This window comes from Oryx dammah, unplaced genomic scaffold (assembly GCF_014754425.2).
Source record: "Oryx dammah isolate SB20612 unplaced genomic scaffold, SCBI_Odam_1.1 HiC_scaffold_28, whole genome shotgun sequence".
Classification (NCBI taxonomy): domain Eukaryota; kingdom Metazoa; phylum Chordata; class Mammalia; order Artiodactyla; family Bovidae; genus Oryx; species Oryx dammah.
The window spans coordinates 58,252,306-58,270,166 of NW_024070212.1; the positions used below are offsets into that span (position 1 = coordinate 58,252,306).

General features: G+C 37.4%; 1 protein-coding gene across 3 annotated transcripts in view; it reads left to right on the forward strand.

Annotated features, from left to right (window-relative positions):
* TTLL7 (tubulin tyrosine ligase like 7) overlaps window positions 1–17,861 on the forward strand; it is a 159,408-nt gene that overhangs the window by 101,697 nt on the left and 39,850 nt on the right. For all 3 annotated transcript variants that reach the window (XM_040232450.1, XM_040232452.1, XM_040232451.1), the window contains 4 exons: window positions 5,267–5,465; window positions 9,334–9,539; window positions 10,600–10,734; window positions 13,012–13,092. In XM_040232450.1, coding sequence (XP_040088384.1) covers window positions 5,267–5,465; window positions 9,334–9,539; window positions 10,600–10,734; window positions 13,012–13,092 — 621 coding nt within the window. The remainder of the gene's footprint in view (window positions 1–5,266; window positions 5,466–9,333; window positions 9,540–10,599; window positions 10,735–13,011; window positions 13,093–17,861) is intronic.

Genomic DNA, 17,861 nt, shown 5'->3' on the forward strand with positions numbered 1-17,861 from the left:
TAGAAGTCTACCAGTTCAGTTCAGTCCCTTAGTCATGTCCGACTCTTTGTGACCCCATGAATTGCAGCACGTCAGGCCTCCCTGTCCATCACCATCTCCTGGAGTTCACTCAGACTCACGTCCATCGAGTCAGTGATGCCATCCAGCCATCTCATCCTGGGTCGTCCCCTTCTCCTCCTGCCCCCAATCCCTCCCAGCATCAGAGTCTTTTCCAATGAGTCAACTCTTCTCATGAGGTATCCAAAGTACTGGAGCTTCAGCTTTAGCATCATTCCTTCCAAAGAAATCCCAGGGCTGATCTCCTTCAGAATGGACTGGTTGGATCTCCTTGCAGTCCAAGGGACCCTCGAGAGTCTTCTCCAACACCACAGTTCAAAAGCATCAATTCTTCGGCGCTCAGCCTTCTTCACAGTCCGACTCTCATATCCATACATGACCACAGGAAAAACCATAGCCTTGACTAGATGGACCTTAGTCGGCAAAGTAATGTCTGCTTTTGAATATACTATCTAGGTTGGTCATAACTTTCCTTCCAAGGAGTAAGCGTCATTTAATTTCATGGCTGCAGTCACCACCTGCAGTGATTTTGGAGCCCCCCAAAATAAAGTCTGACACTGTCTCTACTGTTTCCCCATCTATTTGCCATGAAGTGATGGGACCAGATGCCATGATCTTACTTTTCTGAATGTTGAGCTTTAAGCCAATTTTTTCACTCTCCTCTTTCACTTTCATCAAGAGGCTTTTTAGTTCCTCTTCACTTTCTGCCATAAGGGTGGTGTCATCTGCATATCTGAGGTGATTGATATTTCTCACGGCAATCTTGATTCCAGCTTGTGCTTCTTCCAATCCAGCGTTTCTCATGATGTACTCTGCATATAAGTTAAATAAGCAGGGTGACAATATACAGCCTTGACACACTCCTTTTCCTATTTGGAACCAGTCTGTTGTTCCATGTCCAGTTCTAACTGTTGCTTCCTGACCTGCAGACAGATTTCTCAAGAGGCAGGTTAGGTGGTCTGGTATTCCCATCTCTTTTAGAATTTTCCATGCTGGCAGAAATAGGCAAGTGTTTGCTTTACCTTCATCTGCTCTGTGCTTCATCCATGTGTTCTTTTGTTATATGTCAAGGGCTTTGCAAGTAAAGTAGGAAATTTGAATTCCTAAAATCTTGGATAGATTTTCATTTCACTTTTTTTCCACTTTACATTTGAGTAGTACTAAAACTATCACTTCATCCTCACAGATATCCTGCTCTGTCATGCATTCATGATTTATGTTACATGCCTGGAATGCCTGCTTATTAAAAAAATAATTGATTCACTGTTTGATTGACTAAAGTCCCCCTCCTAATCCAGCTTCTGTTGTGAAATCTTCCCCCCATGCTCTTATTAGATTTAAATCTTCTGTCCTCTCCTTCTATTGCTTTACCACAAATGACAGTTTTATAAAACAGCTGTGACAAAAGATTGTATATTTGCCTTAGTATGAGCTTGTGAGTTCCTTGAAGATAGGAGGTATATTTCACCTTTACACCTCTAGCATCTGGCACTTAGTAGGTTCTTAAAACCATTAGTTAAATTTTTTGAATGTGTCCACAGGGACCTTGTTGACTAGTGGAAGGGCAGATAGGTGAACCAAAAACCAAGGTATATTGTGGCAAGTACTGCAATTAAGAGAGTGAAAAGTGCTACAGCAACATAGAGAGGAAAGGGATTGGTAGACTATGGATGGCTTCATAAAGGAAACACCATTTGAATTGCATCTTGAGTAGTTCCCTAAACATACAAGAAGGGTAGAAAGACATTTATGGTAGAACGAACATGGAGGTGTAACACTGCATACAGTATTGGAAAAACAACAAGGAATTTGGTATGACTCAAGTGAAAGATTCTTGGAGAGTAAATGGGTACAAGACGAACCTGGTGAAAGATACGTATCTGGTGAAGACCAGAAACATGCATGTCAGGCACTGTTCTTTTGAATTATGTATTATGTATTAAAGAACTGTAGAAAATGTTGTTGATAATTCTTTTGGAACAAATATATTTTTAGAGTATGAGTAAAAGTGAATACCTTCATGTTATTGTTTCATTTTGGAAAATATAGGGAAGTTTCTAAACTTTGTATATTAGTTATTTAGCAATTTGGCAAACCAGATGGGAGGCAACCTGGGTGCACACTATTTGTGGAAGATTTGCAAATACAAAGGCTCTAAGTCACCCTTCGACTGTCTTATAATTTTGTTTAGCTTCATCAAATAAGGCTTATCCTCCAAATAAAAATATTACCTCCAAGAGGACAGAATTCACACTGTGTATTTCTCAACCCCTCTTATTCCAGGCAGATAGTAGGGGCTAACAATGGTGGCACTAGGGATAAAAAACCCGCCTGCCAATGAAGGAGACATAAGAGACACATGTTCAATCTCTGGGTTGCGAAGATCCCCTGGAAAAGGGAATGGCAACCCATTCCAGCATTCTTGCCTGGGGAATCCCATGGACAGAGGAGCCTGACAGGCTATAGTCCGTGGGGTTGCAAAGAGTTAGACAGGACTAAAGCAGCTTGGCACATAGCACAGCACAACAATGTATTTCTTGAAATGAAATGAAATGATTCATTTCTGTAGTTATTAACACTAGAAATATTTCAAAGTGCTGAAAGGTGCATAATAAATCTGAAATAAAATTACTTTTAAAACTTCTAGCATCCTGTACACCAAGGGGTCTGGAGTGTACTAAATTTCAAAATGTCCTTTCCTTTTTAGAGGGATGTTATCACACACCAAATATTGATTTCCAGTGTATTTACTGGTAGAATAATTGAAGGTATTCAAGGTTAAATGAAACTGGTACTAGGAGAAACAAAGTTTCAATTATTTAAGAATATAAGAAATATTAATTAGCTATTAAATACATAAAGGTGTGCTTATTCACTCAGTTGTATATACATAAATAATATCACATAAAGTATTATCATTGTTCTTCCATCAAGTAGAATGTATTTCGTATTTGTTTAATTATTCTTTATCCCATTTATATATTTTTAATATGCAACCAAGTTCATAATACAGTTGGACATAAAATGAATGGTATGGCTTGTGTTAGAACTCAATACCAGTTTATGAATTTCATTTTGTAGTTAAGGCACTGTTTGGAGTTTATTTGCTATGACTTCTTATTAATTACTGCTTAAACAATGTATTTTTAACTAGTCCCAAATGCACGTATGAAACAAAGATTTAGCTGTCCATTTCTGTTTGCGATTCTTTGTAGACTCAAATAACTCATTATGTAGTCAAGTTCCTTAAGAAACTTTAAAGCTGTTTGCCTACTTGAAGGAAGGTACTACTAGCAAGCTTCATTGTGCCATTGTTTCTTCTGGGTATGCTACACTTCTGAAGAAACACCCTTTCTGTAGAATTCATATTCCCCAAGACTATCAAAATGTTTGATGATTGTGTTACTGGTAAATGTTTTTCTGTGTATCCCTTTGAACATTGTTAGCTCTCAGTAAATATTAGACTATCAAAAGAAGAACATATCTTAAATACAAGTTGGTGCTTTAGTGTATTAAATTAATTCCCTGCTTTCTTTTTCATCCTTTGCTAAGACAGTGACTTTAAGACTGTGCTTTGGCTTACTATGTATTCTAGGCACTTTGTGAAATGCTTTTTCTTTCTTTATCTTTCCATCCTACACTGCTGCATGAGAGGACACATTCCATTTCCATGAAATCCCAGGGTAACCAAGGATTTCATTACAGTGTATGCTAACATCAAAACATTTTTGTTTGATTTAACAGAGAACAAGAAACTAGTATACAACTGCACGAACCTTCCCTAGCAGGAATAAGAGGCATATAGCATGTGTAATTGTCTCTTAAAATGACTAAGTTACGAAACTGTGTTACTCTACTTGGTTGTGCACGTTCTTTCTGAAGTGAAGATGCTCCGCTTCCCTTATGTTTTATTCCTTCAGCTGTCATCATTGGAAACACATTGACTGGGAGATTCAGTGACAAGGGATTCTGATAGAGATACTGGAACATGATATCATGGCATTTTGAATCTTTACAAACTTACCCATCTACATAGCACTTATTTTCTTAAAAAATTATGTAATACTGAAATTTTTATATTATATCTCCTTTTAAAATGTAGGGTAGGCAATGAAAAGCAATGTTGTTCCATTATGACCAGACCCTATGTGTCAAAGGTAGGAATCCTCCAAGAAAAGACATGAGCCAATTTGGAACGTGGAAACCTAACTAAAAATTTTGTTTCTTAAAGTGTCCATAGTGAAGTTAGACATGTGAGGAATATCTTGCTTCTTGTTGCACATTTTTCAAATGGATAGGCTCATAGACTGTTTTAAGATGTGGCCTGTTTTGTTTACAGTGAATTATCTTACTTATAATGGCTTATCGGACTGCTGCCTTCTTATTTTATTTTTTGCCTCTTTTGATTTTCTTTTTCTTCCTTCTCTCCTCCTCCTTTCTCTCTCACAAACTCACATGCACACATACACATATACACATTTATTGAGTGATTTTGAACATTTTGTTGGTCAGCCTCTGAGTCTTACTCTTTGCACCCCCAGTGGACTGCAGCACACCAGGCTTCCCTGTCGTTCACTATCTCCCGCAGTTTGCTCAAACTCATGTCCGTTTAGTTGGTGATGCCATCCAACCATCTTATCCTCTGTCTCCCCCTTCTCTTTCTGCCCTCAATCTTTCCCAGCATCAAGGTCTTTTCCAGTGAGTCGGCTCTTCACATCAGGTGGCCAAAGTATTGGAGCTTCAGCTTCAGCGTCAGTCCTTCCACTGTATATTTAGGGTCGATTTCCTTTAGGATTGATTGGTTGGATCTCTTTGCAGTTCAAGGGACTCTCATGAGTCTTCTCCAACACCACAGTTCAAAAGCATCAGTTCTTTAGCACTCAGCCTTCTTTTTAGTCCAACTCTCACATCCGTACATGACTGTTGGGAAAGCCACAGCTTTGACTCTATGGACCTTGGTCAGCAAAGTGATGTCCCTGCTTTTTAATACACTGTCTAGGTTTGTCATGGCTTTCCTTCCAAGGAGCAAGTGTCTTTTAATTTCATGTCTGCAGTCACCATCTGCAATGATTTTGAAGCCCATGAAAATAAAATCTGCCACCTTTTCCACTTTTTCCTCATCTATTTGCCAAGTGGGAAACTAGAAATACTAATCATGTGCATAAGACTTTCTGAATTCTAACAAAATAAACATTTCCTTCCATTTTAGCCTCTGTCTTCCATGCCTGAGAGTACCGAGATAATGAAAAGACAGAAGTACTACAGCAGTGACAGCAGCTATGGCAGTAGCAACAGCTCTTCAGAATCTGACGAAAATGAAAAAGACGAGTACCAAAATAAGAAAAGAGAAAAGCAAGTTACATATAATCTTAAACAGTCCAACCACTACAAATTAATCCAACCATCCAGTAAGTTAAATTCTTCTAGCTTAATTTTTATGTGAAAAAGTATGGAACTGAAATCATTGAACTCAATAAAAGACCTTGGGCCAAATGAACCCTTCTGTGTGAAGAGACCTAGATTCTACCCCACTTCTTTCCCCAACCAGACCTCAGTTAGGTCTGGATCCCACAATCCCTTTCAGGGTCTGCAAATGGAAAACAAAAGGGGTTTGACTTAAGGATCTCTGTAGTCTTTTGTTCCATATTTCAAAGTCTTCGTTAAGTCCTAAATTTCTGCATGAGTCTTTGAAACTGTGCCTCATGGTTGATCTGCTGATGGCATTCTCTTTTAAGCCCCAATATTCTCTCATTCTGTTCCCCATTCTGTCATTCATTTTGTTTTATATTCTCTTCTATTTCAAAAAATGTGTGTGTCTCTCTAGGTATTTGACTTGATTGTATCTGTGAACCACACAATTGAGAAATAGTTGAAGTTTTGTTCCCTCCCATTTTCATCATGGGTAAGCACTTCGGTCAGGACTTTGGTGTTCAGAAGTATTCAGGAGAAGAACCAACCAGCTTCTCTGTTTCCTTCTTTCCTGCTGCCTTTTTCTGCTTTCTTCCTTTATTTCTTTCCCCATTTTCTCTCTCTTTCATTGCTTTTTCAATCCCAAATGTCCAGTGTTGTGTCTGCGATTCTTCTTTTATCTCCAGATGTCCAGCTTGGTGTTGGTGTGGCCCAGGCTGTCGGATACCCCTTCCTGATGTTGTCTGCAATGCAGGACTTTTCTTAGCCTCTGTCACTCATCTCTCTGACTGCCTTGTCTTCCACTGTCCCAGAGCTCCACAAAGGGGCTGGTTCAGTCACTCAGTAAACACATTTCTGAGCCTCCGTTGCTCTGGCTCCAGCAATGGCTTACTATGGTAGTTTCCTGATAAACTCGGCCTTCCATACTTATGGAAAAAATGCATAAGCAATGCAGAATTAATATATGAAGATTTTTAATGATCTTTCTTTTACTTTCAAATTATTCCATAAAAATACTTCCTGTCTTTGAGAGCATATATGTTTTGAGGGGAAGTAGCGTATTATATTTCTTTTTTTATTTACTCTTTTAATATATGTTTATTGAGCACCTCTTTCAGAGTTTGTAAGCTCTTTTATCCATTATTTCTTTTATCTTAAAGACTCCTTAAGTACTTTCAGTATGTCTCTGTGTAAGTATGGCTCTGTTTCTCTTTTGGAAGCTGACATTGCTCTGCTCAGATTTAATCAGTTTTGGAGCCCCTTTCCTATTGCTAATGTGTATATCCCTAACAGCATAACTGACAGAGGATGGAATAGGGATGAGAAAAACTACTAGGGTTCTTGTACTCAGATTCTTTTTTCTTCTAAGATCAGTAGTTTTAATAAATTGAGATTAGACAAAAAGAGTATACTAAAAGTGTTTTTAAGTATAAATTCACATTTTAAAGCTTCTCTAATTCAATTAACACCTTTCTCCTTATTAGTTGTATTTTGTTTTCATAGCCATTAAGAATTGCAACAAAGGTTTCGATTTCTTATATTCTCTATTTAATCTTACACTAAGCAATGTTATAGCCACAGCCGTCTTTGAATTTTCTCTCCAAAGAGATGTTGATAACTGAGGATAAAAATTCAGATTATGTACAATGCTTTCTGTTGTAGAGGGTTAATATAGGAAATTTAAACTTGCTACAGTACAAAAGGATATATTTTGATTTGATATATGGTAGTCCTATGCAAAACTATATGAAGTATTTTTTCTCAGATAATTTATGCATGAAAGTTTCAACCATTTTTTGTTAGTCTACCTAAATATTATTGACACATCTAACTACTTAGTTATTCTGTCTGAATTCTAATGTATGCAGAAGAAAAAATGAAAATCTTTTGTGATTCAAGAGAAAGTCTTGTTTTCCTTCTGCAGCTATAATCAGATTATACATATCCAAACCATCATCATAAGCCCTTGAAGAAAGAGGGCCAAGGTGTACGTATTAGTACATGCTTTATGAGTATTCCTTAGGAGAAGATTGACCAATGGTATGTTTCCCACACAGCCCTTTTCAGAAGTACCATTCTTTCAAAAACTAGTTTGACTTTCAGAAGGAGATTAACAGTTGGAACAAATGGAAGCTTTTTTTGTTTGTTTGTTTGACATCTTTTATAGCTTGAATGAGTATACTTTTTCTACTCTGAAGAACTAAATAGGACTATTAGACTTATCATCAATTCAAAATATCCTTTAGAACTACATTTCTAAATATAAGGCTCAAGTCCATTGCCTTTATAAAGGTTTACATTTTTTTCAGCTATTGAAGAGAAATATTTGGGTATTGAACCTGCCTTTATGTGAGTTTTATGAAATTATTTAATTAATGAAGAGTGAAATATTTCCTAAGCAGAGAGAAAATATACAACAGAGGGTATATAGCACATCTGTGCTAAAAAAGTTATAGATGTTCATAGCATTGAATAACGTTCTATTTCTTTGTGTCAGGCATTAAAATTTGTCAAGAATAGTTGGTTCTCCCTTTAAATGTTCTCAATTTGCACAAGCATAGAAGATATTCTATGATTTTTGCTAGTTGTTCTGATAACAATCATTGATCCAGACATTTCTTTTCTTCGTTTAAATATTTTACTATAGTAATTTAAATCTAATTTTTAAAATTCCTCTGTCCTGTGAATAAGGACTTGTCTGTCTAGTACTACTCTTATAATAACCAGCTATATGATCTTTGTTTTTCTTCTGTTATATTATTATTATTGCAATAATTGCATCCTTCCTAGGTGGTGCAGTGATAATCAACCCGCCCTCCAATGTAGGAGCCGCAAGAGATGCAAGTTTAATCCCTGGGTTGGGAAGATCCCCTGGAGTAGGAAATGGCAACCCGCTTCAGTATTCTTGCCAGAAAAATTCCATGGACAGAGGAGCCTGGCAGGTTACAGTCCATGGGTTCGCAAGGAGTCGGATATGACTGAGCACGCAATCACACATTATTATTATTATTTTATTTTCATGGGCCCTAAATTTGATAACATCAGTTTATCCTGACCATTCTCCCCTATTCAATTTCCCCTGTGAATCCTGCTGTAAAATATTCTGTTTCTAACATCGGCACAGATTCTAATAAGTGACCAGTCTACATTATAGAAAAAGGGAGCATGCTGGCATTAAGTCAGGATTTTGAACTGAACCTGGCAATCTTCTTGTCATGTGACAAGTTCTTTCTCTGAGTCTCCACAGGATAGAGATTTGTACTTCAGAGGGTTTCTGTAAGAACAAAGATAATAGTGTACCACCTACCAGTACCACCTAGCATGATGCCTGGTTTGTAGACTGTGTTCCATACATGTTAGCTTTCTGTTCTTCTGGTCCTTTTTGTCAAGTTTCAAGAATAGAACACTAAAGTACTGTTTAAGTATTATTCTCACAAGAGCCATTCTTTATACATGACAGGGTTTCTGCACTATGTTCACTGTTTAAATCGAAGAAATAACTCCAAATTTGTATTCTCATGATGATGCCGATGCTTTGACACTTACTGCTACCCTTCTAGGGCTTCTCTGGTAGCTCAGCAGTAAAGAACCCGCCTGCCAATTCAGGAGACGTGGATTCGCTCCCTGGGTTGGTCAGATCCCCTGGAGAAGGAAATGGCAACCCACTCCAGTGTTCTAGCCTGGAAAAGCCCATGGACAGAGGAGATTGGTGGGCTATGGTCCATAGGGGCACAAAGAGTCAGACATGACTTAGGAACTGAAACAACAAGAAGTCACCCCGCTGATCATGAGTTTGTATAGATACAGTACAGTGGAGGACTTCTACTAACTCTCCACTGTGCGATCCCTTTTCTTCATCATCCGTAGGCTCCATACGGCGTTCAGTCAGTTGTCCTCGGTCCATCTCTTCTCAGTCACCATCCTGTGCAGACATCCGCCCCTTTTCTGCTCAACAAGTGATATCAGCATCCCGGCCGATTTCAGGGTCTCGGTCACATTCTTTAAACCGTGCCTCCTCCTACACGAGGCATCTGCCTCAAAGTAATGATGCCAGCTCCTCTGACTCTCTGATGGTAAGTCTTCTGTTTTGCTCCCCTGCGATGAGCACTGTACTCAGGATTTAGGTGGCAGAGGGATTAGCTGGGAGGAGGATAGATTGAACATCAAATCCTTTCTATTCAACTCATGGTCTCCTGGAATTTGGATTATTCCTCTTTCTTCACCTATAACCAAGTATGGATTCTTGAAAGGCCGGCTTCACTATATCACAGAACTTGAGGATGAACACTGAGAATATATTTATTTTCCATTTGCTCATGGAGTAGGGTAATTTTGCATTGATTGTACAGTGTGTCTGAATTTGGGGAATTTTGTTTTATGGAAAATTTTCCTTAATGGGACTATTGATAAATAAGTTAAAAAATTAACTATTGGTAAATTATCTTTAGAACACTGAAGTATGGAATTTTAAATAATGTTTTCTGTATATTAAATTAGCATACAGTATTATATATATACATATATATAATATTTCCTCCTTTAGCATAAATCCTAAAGATTCAGTATTGAGGAAGTCAGTGAATTTTTTTGCAACCAAGTTTTCTAGTAAACGCTCAAATATTGGGTTGGCCAACAAGTTCAATAAGGTTTAAAACCCAAATGAACTTGTTGGCCAATTCAGTAGATACATCCATGTTCGTTTACATAGACCAATGACTTATTTAATTTGTTTATTTAATGTGGATATTGCTTCCAAAGGAAAGAGTCTGAAAAGTGTAAGTGAATGAATTTCACTTGGTAACAAGTTTCTTTCTTTTTTTTTTGCTAATCATGAATTGCCTGAGATATATGTAGAAAATGAAACTTTTTAAAACACTCATATTTTTGTTTTGGTATTTTGAGCTACATAAAATGCAACTGTGTGGAAGCGTGAAAGACACTCTTGGGAAATCATATCCATTTAATCCTAAGATTTTAATGCTAAGAACAAATGCAAAAACATTATTTTCTTCCTTTTTCATCGTTAGTTTTTCAATTGAAAGTGCATCATTTTTACCTAGAAGAATCTTTTAGATTATAGTGACACAGTGAAATAAGACCCCCTCCAAATATCTGTATTCTTTCAAATTTAAGAGTGAGTCTTTGCGGAAACTGAGACCAAAAGAACAAGAAGATGATCTAACAAGTCAGACCTTATTTGTTCTCAAGGATATGAAGATCCGGTTTCCAGGAAAATCAGATGCAGAATCATTAATTCTGATAGAAGATGTGAGTATTTGATGTATATAAAATTCCAAGGAGCCTATACATTTTTATTCTTCTTAAAATAGTAAGATTTATTTCCTGATGTCATTATCTTCAGTGACAAAGTAAACTTAAATGACCTCCACAAGCTTTAGAAGATACAGAGGTTATTTGAATTATTATGATTCATGAGCAATTAGATCACATTTATAATCAGCAATGCAAAATATCTTTTAGTGTATAGTCCTATTTTAATGATGCTTCATCAAGTTGAAAATAATTAGTGTTAAGTAGTTGTTTGTTCTTAATGATTAAAGACACATCAAGTTAAGATTGCTATAGTTTGAAAGATTTAATATGGAATAAGATAATAAGGAAAAAAGTGGGCCATGGGCATGAAGTAAATATTTGAATATGATACTTTGAATGGTATTAGTCGAAGTTTGAAATGGCTTACGTTGTGTTTTCTTGTTACATATGCATTTGCGCCACCCAGTGGAACGTTCTAAAATGGCAGAGTCCTAAAAGTCACATTAAAGTTTGTAACTTACTCCTGATTTAGAAAGAAGGTCCAAGATATTAAAATATTCGAGCGAAATAGCATTTCTTCACTCAAAGTTCTATTGATATTTCTTCATTAAAACATCCTTTCAAATTGTCATTCTTAGATAACTTCTCAGTAATAGAATGTTGTTTTCTGGTTTCTTTTTTTTTTCGTTTCGTTTTTCATCCGGAGAAGGCACCATCTAGTGGCCAGTTGTAGGATAGAAAACACAGCCATGCAGTTGGCTTTTTTTCACTTTTTAGCAGTACTTTAGACCTATCCTGCGGAGAAGGCAATGGCACCCCACTCCAGTACTCTTGCCTGGCAAATCCCATGGACCGAGGATCCTGGTAGGCTGCAGTCCATGGGGTCGCTAAGAGTCGGACACCACTGAGCGACTTCACTTTCACTTTTCACTTTCATACATTGGAGAAGGAAATGGCAACCCACTCCAGTGTTCTTGCCTGGAGAGTCCCAGGGACTAGGGAGCCTGGTGGGTTGCCATCTACGGGGTCGCGCAGAGTCGGACACGACTGAAGCGACCTAGCAGCAGCAGCAGCAGCAGCAGACCTATCCTGACGATCTGTGATATTAATGTTTTATACAATTAGATTTGAGTTTTTTTGCTCTTTCGTTAGTTGTATTTGAAGTAGCGTATTGGAGAAGGAAATGGCAGCCCACTCCAGTGTTCTTGCCTGGAGAATCCCAGGGACGAGGGAGCTTGGTGGTCTGCTGTCTATGGGGTCACACAGAGTCGGACACGACTGAAGTGACTTAGCAGCAGCAGCAGCAGCAGCAGACTTATCTAAAGCACTGTCTAGAAACAAAACAACCAAAAACAATAATAAAAAAGACTGTTGGAGTTAAAAATCAATAATGGTAATTTGTATTTTGCAATCATAGTTATAACCAAAACCTCCAAATATTATGCTTTGTGTTTGTTATATATATATATTTAAAAGTGAAAATGGTATCTTGTTTACAAATGAGATGCTATTTGTTACATCAAGGGAGAAGGAAGAAAAATGAACATTAGTTGTAAAACATTTTGCCAGATATATTTCTATTGATATTGTTATCTTATTTAATAGAGTAGAGGTTGTGTTTTTGCACCAGACATTTTATTTATATTTCTTAACTGTAAGTTGTATACTACATTTTTCAGTCAGGTAGATGAAAAATTAGATAATTTGAGGGTAAAACTAATGTTTGTGGATAACTGTGGTTCTGTAAAGAACATGTGTATAGGCTTATATACTTGATATAATATACTAGACATTAGGTTAGTTACAACATGTTTACTTATGCAGCAACTATTTTAATCTATTTGTTATTGTGTATATAACTAGAATATATATTCAGAAATTTTGCATATTTGCACCAAAAAATAAAAGGGGATAATAGAATCCTAATTATATATAGGCTATTTTCTAATGTGCTATTCAATATTTTGTTATTATGAATGATGCTGTAAATACAGTTCTTGGAATTAAAATGAAAAATCTATATTTTTGGCTTCTTCCCAGTCCTTATATTCCTGAAGACATTTGAGTTTCATTAATTAAAGATTGTTTGCTTTTTACAGCAAGAAGAGAAAAACTTTAAATTCAGATGCCTTCTTTATCTTATGTTAAAAAAATCTTTGTACTCTTTTTTTTTTAATGAAAGTAGGCGTCTTTTATTTCAAATAGTATTATAGTGTTTTCATTTCACAAATTAATTACATTAAATTTCTTAATATTTCTTCCCTCAAACAGATCATTGATAACTGGAAGTATCATAAAACAAAAGTGGCTTCATATTGGCTCATAAAATTGGACTCTGTAAAACAACGAAAAGTGAGTAATGAATACGCCAAAACAGGTTTTTGCTCTTTTGGATTATGTATTAACCTAGGATCATTAAACCACATTCATAATCAAACTATACACATGCTCATTTGTTTACTAGTTTCCTTTACAAACATTTGTTATCTACTATGTTTCAGGTGCTATTCTAGGTTCTGAGGGTAAACAAGTGGATTAAAAAAAATCCTACAGTCTCATAGAGCTTGTATTCTAGTTAAGGTGTTTGATAATAAATCAATATATAACAGAATGTATGGTGGTATTAAGTGCTGTGGAGAAAAATAAATCAGGATTAAAAATTGAGAGAAGATGACCTAAATGAAATGAGAAAAATACTATGCAGACATCTATAGCTACATTGCATCAGACAGAGGGAAGAGCAGATACAGAGGCCTGGGGTATAAGTTAGCCTGGTCTGTCCATGAGTGATGTGTTGGTGACAGTTGAAGTTGAATAGATAAGCAGGGATCAGATCACAGCTTTACGGGTTGTGGAAATACTTTGGGTTTTAGTCCAAGTGATGGAACACCACCAGAAATTTTTGAGCAGAGAAGTTACATAGTATGGTTTCTAATTTAGAGGGATCATGAGAGCTACTTGTGAAGAACAGAACTAGGGTAAATGGAAAATGGCAGAACAGAAGTAGTGACTAGGTACTCTATGGTTTTTAGAGTAATTAAGCTGAGAACTAATGGTTGCTTAGCTAGGTTGATAAATGAATTGAGTGTATACTGGAGAAAGAACAGGGCTTTATTTTCCCTGTTGTTTTCTTTTGCTTTGGTTTTGAACATAACTAAAGTTAATACATTGATTAGACATCTAATACAGATGTTGAGTGTGTCATTGTATATATGAGTTCAGAGCTAAGGCTGTATATGGAGATACAAAACTTAAGAGTCACTATCAGAAAAGGAGATACAAAACTTAGGAGTCACTATCAGAAAAGGAGATACAAAACTTAGGAGTCACTATCAGAAAAGGCAGAGGAACCAGAGATCATATTGCCAACATCCATTGGATCATTGAAAAAACAAGAGAGTTCCAAAAAAACATCTACGTCTGCTTTATTGACCATGCCAAAGCCTTTGACTGTGTGGATCACAACAAACTGTGGAAAATTCTTCAAGAGATGGGAATACCAGACTACCTGACCTGCCTCCTGAGAAATCTGTATGCAGGTCAAGAAGCAACAGTTAGAACTGGACATGGAACAACAGACTGTTTCCAATTTGGGAAAAGAGTAACTCAAGGCTGTATATTGTCACCCTGCTTATTTAACTCATGTGCAGAGTACATCATGACAAATGCTGGGTTAGATGAAGCACAAGCTGGAATCAAGATTGCCGGGAGAAATATCAATCACCTCAGATATGCAGATGACACCACCCTTATGGCAGAAAGTGAAGAAGAACTAAAGAGCCTCTTGATGAAAGTGAAAGAGGAGAGTGAAAAAGTTGGCTTAAAACTCAGCATTTAGAAAACTAAGATCATGGCATCTGGTCCCATCACTTCATGACAAATAGATGGGGAAACAATGGAAACAGGGACAGACTTTATTTCTGGGGGCTCCAGAATCACTGCAGATGGTGACTGCAGCCATGAAATTAAAAGATGCTTGCTCCTTGGAAGAAAAGCTATGACCAACCTAGACAGCATATTAAAAAGCAGAGACATTACTTTGCCAACAAAGGTCCATATAGTCAAAGCTATGGTTTCTCCAATAATCGTGTATGGATGTGAGAGTTGGACTAAAAAGAAAGCTGAGTGCCGAAGAATTGATGCTTTTGAACTGTGGTGTTGGGGAAGACTCTTCAGAGTCTCATGGACAGCAAGGAGATCCAACCAGTCTATCCTAAAGGAGATCAGTCCTGGGTGTTCATTGGAAGGACTGATGCTGAAGCTGAAACTCCAATACGTTGGCCACCTGATGCAAAGAACTGACTCACTGGAAAAGACCCTGATGCTGGGAAAGATTGAAGGCCGGAGGAGAAGGGGACAAAAGAGGATGAGATGGTAGGATAGCATCACTGACTCAATGGACATGAGCTTGAGTAAGCTCCTGGAGTTGGTGATGGACAGGGAAGCCTGGTGTGCTGCAGTCCATGGGGTCACAAAGAGTCAGACATAACTGAGCAACTAACTGAACTGAAGTGAACTGAAGATATTTAAGCCTCGGGACTAGATGAGATTACCTCAAGAGTAAGTGTGATTAGAGAACAGGAGAGTTTTGAGGGCTGAGCCTGGGATCAGTTCTATGTATAGAAATCAGAGAAATGGGGTAGAGGGGTTAATCTAAGGGGACTGATAAGGAGCAGCCAGTAAATTCTGAAACATCATGAGAACTGGGTTACCTTGAAATCAGCTAATCACTTTAGGGATGGAGTGGGCAGCTGAACTAGATGTTGCTGATGAGAGTTATAACACGAGCACCATGCCCTGCCTGTTTTTGGTAACTCTGAGGATAGTGGTTACCAGCTGAACTACCAGGGAAGGTCATAACAAATTCAGAGGAATGGTGCAGAGTAAACCTCGAGTGGAGGAGGTTCAAGAAATGGGAAAAAGTATGGCTAGTCCAGGCACTTTTTCAAGGAATTTTGCTGGAGAGGGAAAAGGGAAATGTAGCGGTAGCTGGAGAGGGATGTGGGTTAATGTCAAGGTGGTTTTTGTTTGTTTTGTTTTTTAAAAAGATGCAGCTATCTACAGTTGTTAGTTGCTGATGAGAAGGATCCAGAAGAGACGAATGGTACAGGAAAGAGTGGTGGTAGGAAATCCTCCAGCAAGTAATCTAGGGAAGGTTTGTCCTAACCGGGAGCATTTATTCTAATAGGGAAGGTAGAATCTGTGGCACTGTGGTGGAAAAATGTGAAAGTTTTCTTCTGGTGGGGAGGGGCTTTGGAAATTTGAGGACCTAATACAGTATCTCACAGACTAGGAGAAGGGAATGGCCAGCAGCCTGAGGGGCCCACAGATGGACTGCAACATTATGTTGGGGGAGCTGTTATTTTAGTAGCTATAGTGAAGCTGTTGTATTCCTAAATAATGCAAACTATCACTTCCCCTTTCTGAAATGTATTGCTAATAAGGTAAAAGTTGACACTGATCAAATGATGACTTTGAAATTAGGTACTTTCCTCTGAGTAAACTGAAACCATAATTAAGCATTAACTCATTCAACAAAGGACAACTTAGTGTCCTGTCACGTGCCAAATGTTTTCAGGAGAGTGTAGCAAAGCTGGTAGCAGAGGTAGATTGAAAACATTCCGTAAGCCCAGAATTTCTGTTCTCCGAGTCACTGACTGTACCTAGCCTTGATTCATTAAAAAAGGAACCTCTTACTGGAATGTTGAATCTTTTTGTAAGTACAATGTACTTTTTCTAACCTAGATGATAAGTAAGTTGGTAATGAAAACAGATAGCCCAGAAACAGATTAAAATATTCATAAGATATTAATACCTGATAAATATAACATTTCAAATCAATGGAGTAAAGATAAATTTTCCCATAAATGATACTAAAACAATTGATGATTTGTAAGAAAATTAAGTTGGAGCATTATCTCTCACCCTATGCAAAAATAAATTCCAGAAAATGCTGTTCTGTTTTTTTACATGTGATATGATTATACAGAGTGATCAAATGATGTATGTGTCTGATAGTAGTACTATTTATGAATTAGGTGAAACTATTTTGTGTTTTAAGGTTGTCATGCTCAATTGTGTTTATAAATTTCAAGTAAAAATATTTGACAACAAGAAAGCCAGTGTAATAATAATGAGTTGCAAACTATTGAAAAAAATTTAAAAGCTTTTACATGTTGATATTAGACTAAAGGGGTCTGAAAATTTGTCTGTTGGGTTGTAACATGCTAACCATTCATTGGGCTATCTATTTGATACATGTGCTATTGCTTAAGAAACTGCATCCAAGAAAAATAAAAAGAAACCTAGAAATGTGGGTCAACTTTGGAATGTAGAATTGTTGTTCAGTTGCTAAGTCATATCTGACTCTTTGCGACCTCATGGACGGGGGTGCAGCTGGTTCCTCTATCCTCCACTATCTCCTGGAGTTTCCGCAGATCCATATCCATTGAATTGGTGATGCTATCTAACCATCTCATCCTCTTGGCACCCACTTCTCCTTTTGCTTCAATCTTCCCAACATCATGGTCTATTCCAGTCAGTTCTATGCATCAGGTGGCCAAAGTATTGGAGCTTCAGCTTCAGCATCAGTCCTTCCAATGAATATTCAGGCTTGATGTCCTGTAGGATTGACTGGTTTGATCTCCTTGCAGTCCAAGGGACTCTCAAGAGTCTTTTTCAGCACCACAATTCGAAAGCATCAATTCGTCGGCACTCAGCCTTTCTTTATGGTCCAACTCTTATGTCTGTACCTGATTACTGGAAAAACCATAGCTTTGACTATATGGACCTTTGTCAGCAAAATCATGTCTCTACCTTTTAAGATGCTGTCTAGATTTGTCATAGTTTTCTTTCCAAAGAGCAAGCATCTTTTAATATCATGGCTACAGTCACTGTCCACAGTGTTTTTCGAGCCCAAGTAGAATTAGGTATTATTAAAAGTTACCCACTTAGAGGGCCAAGAACTTAACTAATTTAGCATCTAGATGTGGATTAATCAGAACTATCCTTTGGACTATGATTATAGTCAATAATTATTGGATGGCTATATCAGTTCAGTCCCCTGGAAAGCAGACAAATGACAGAGATAGAAGTGAAAGAAATTTTTGAGAAAAGACACA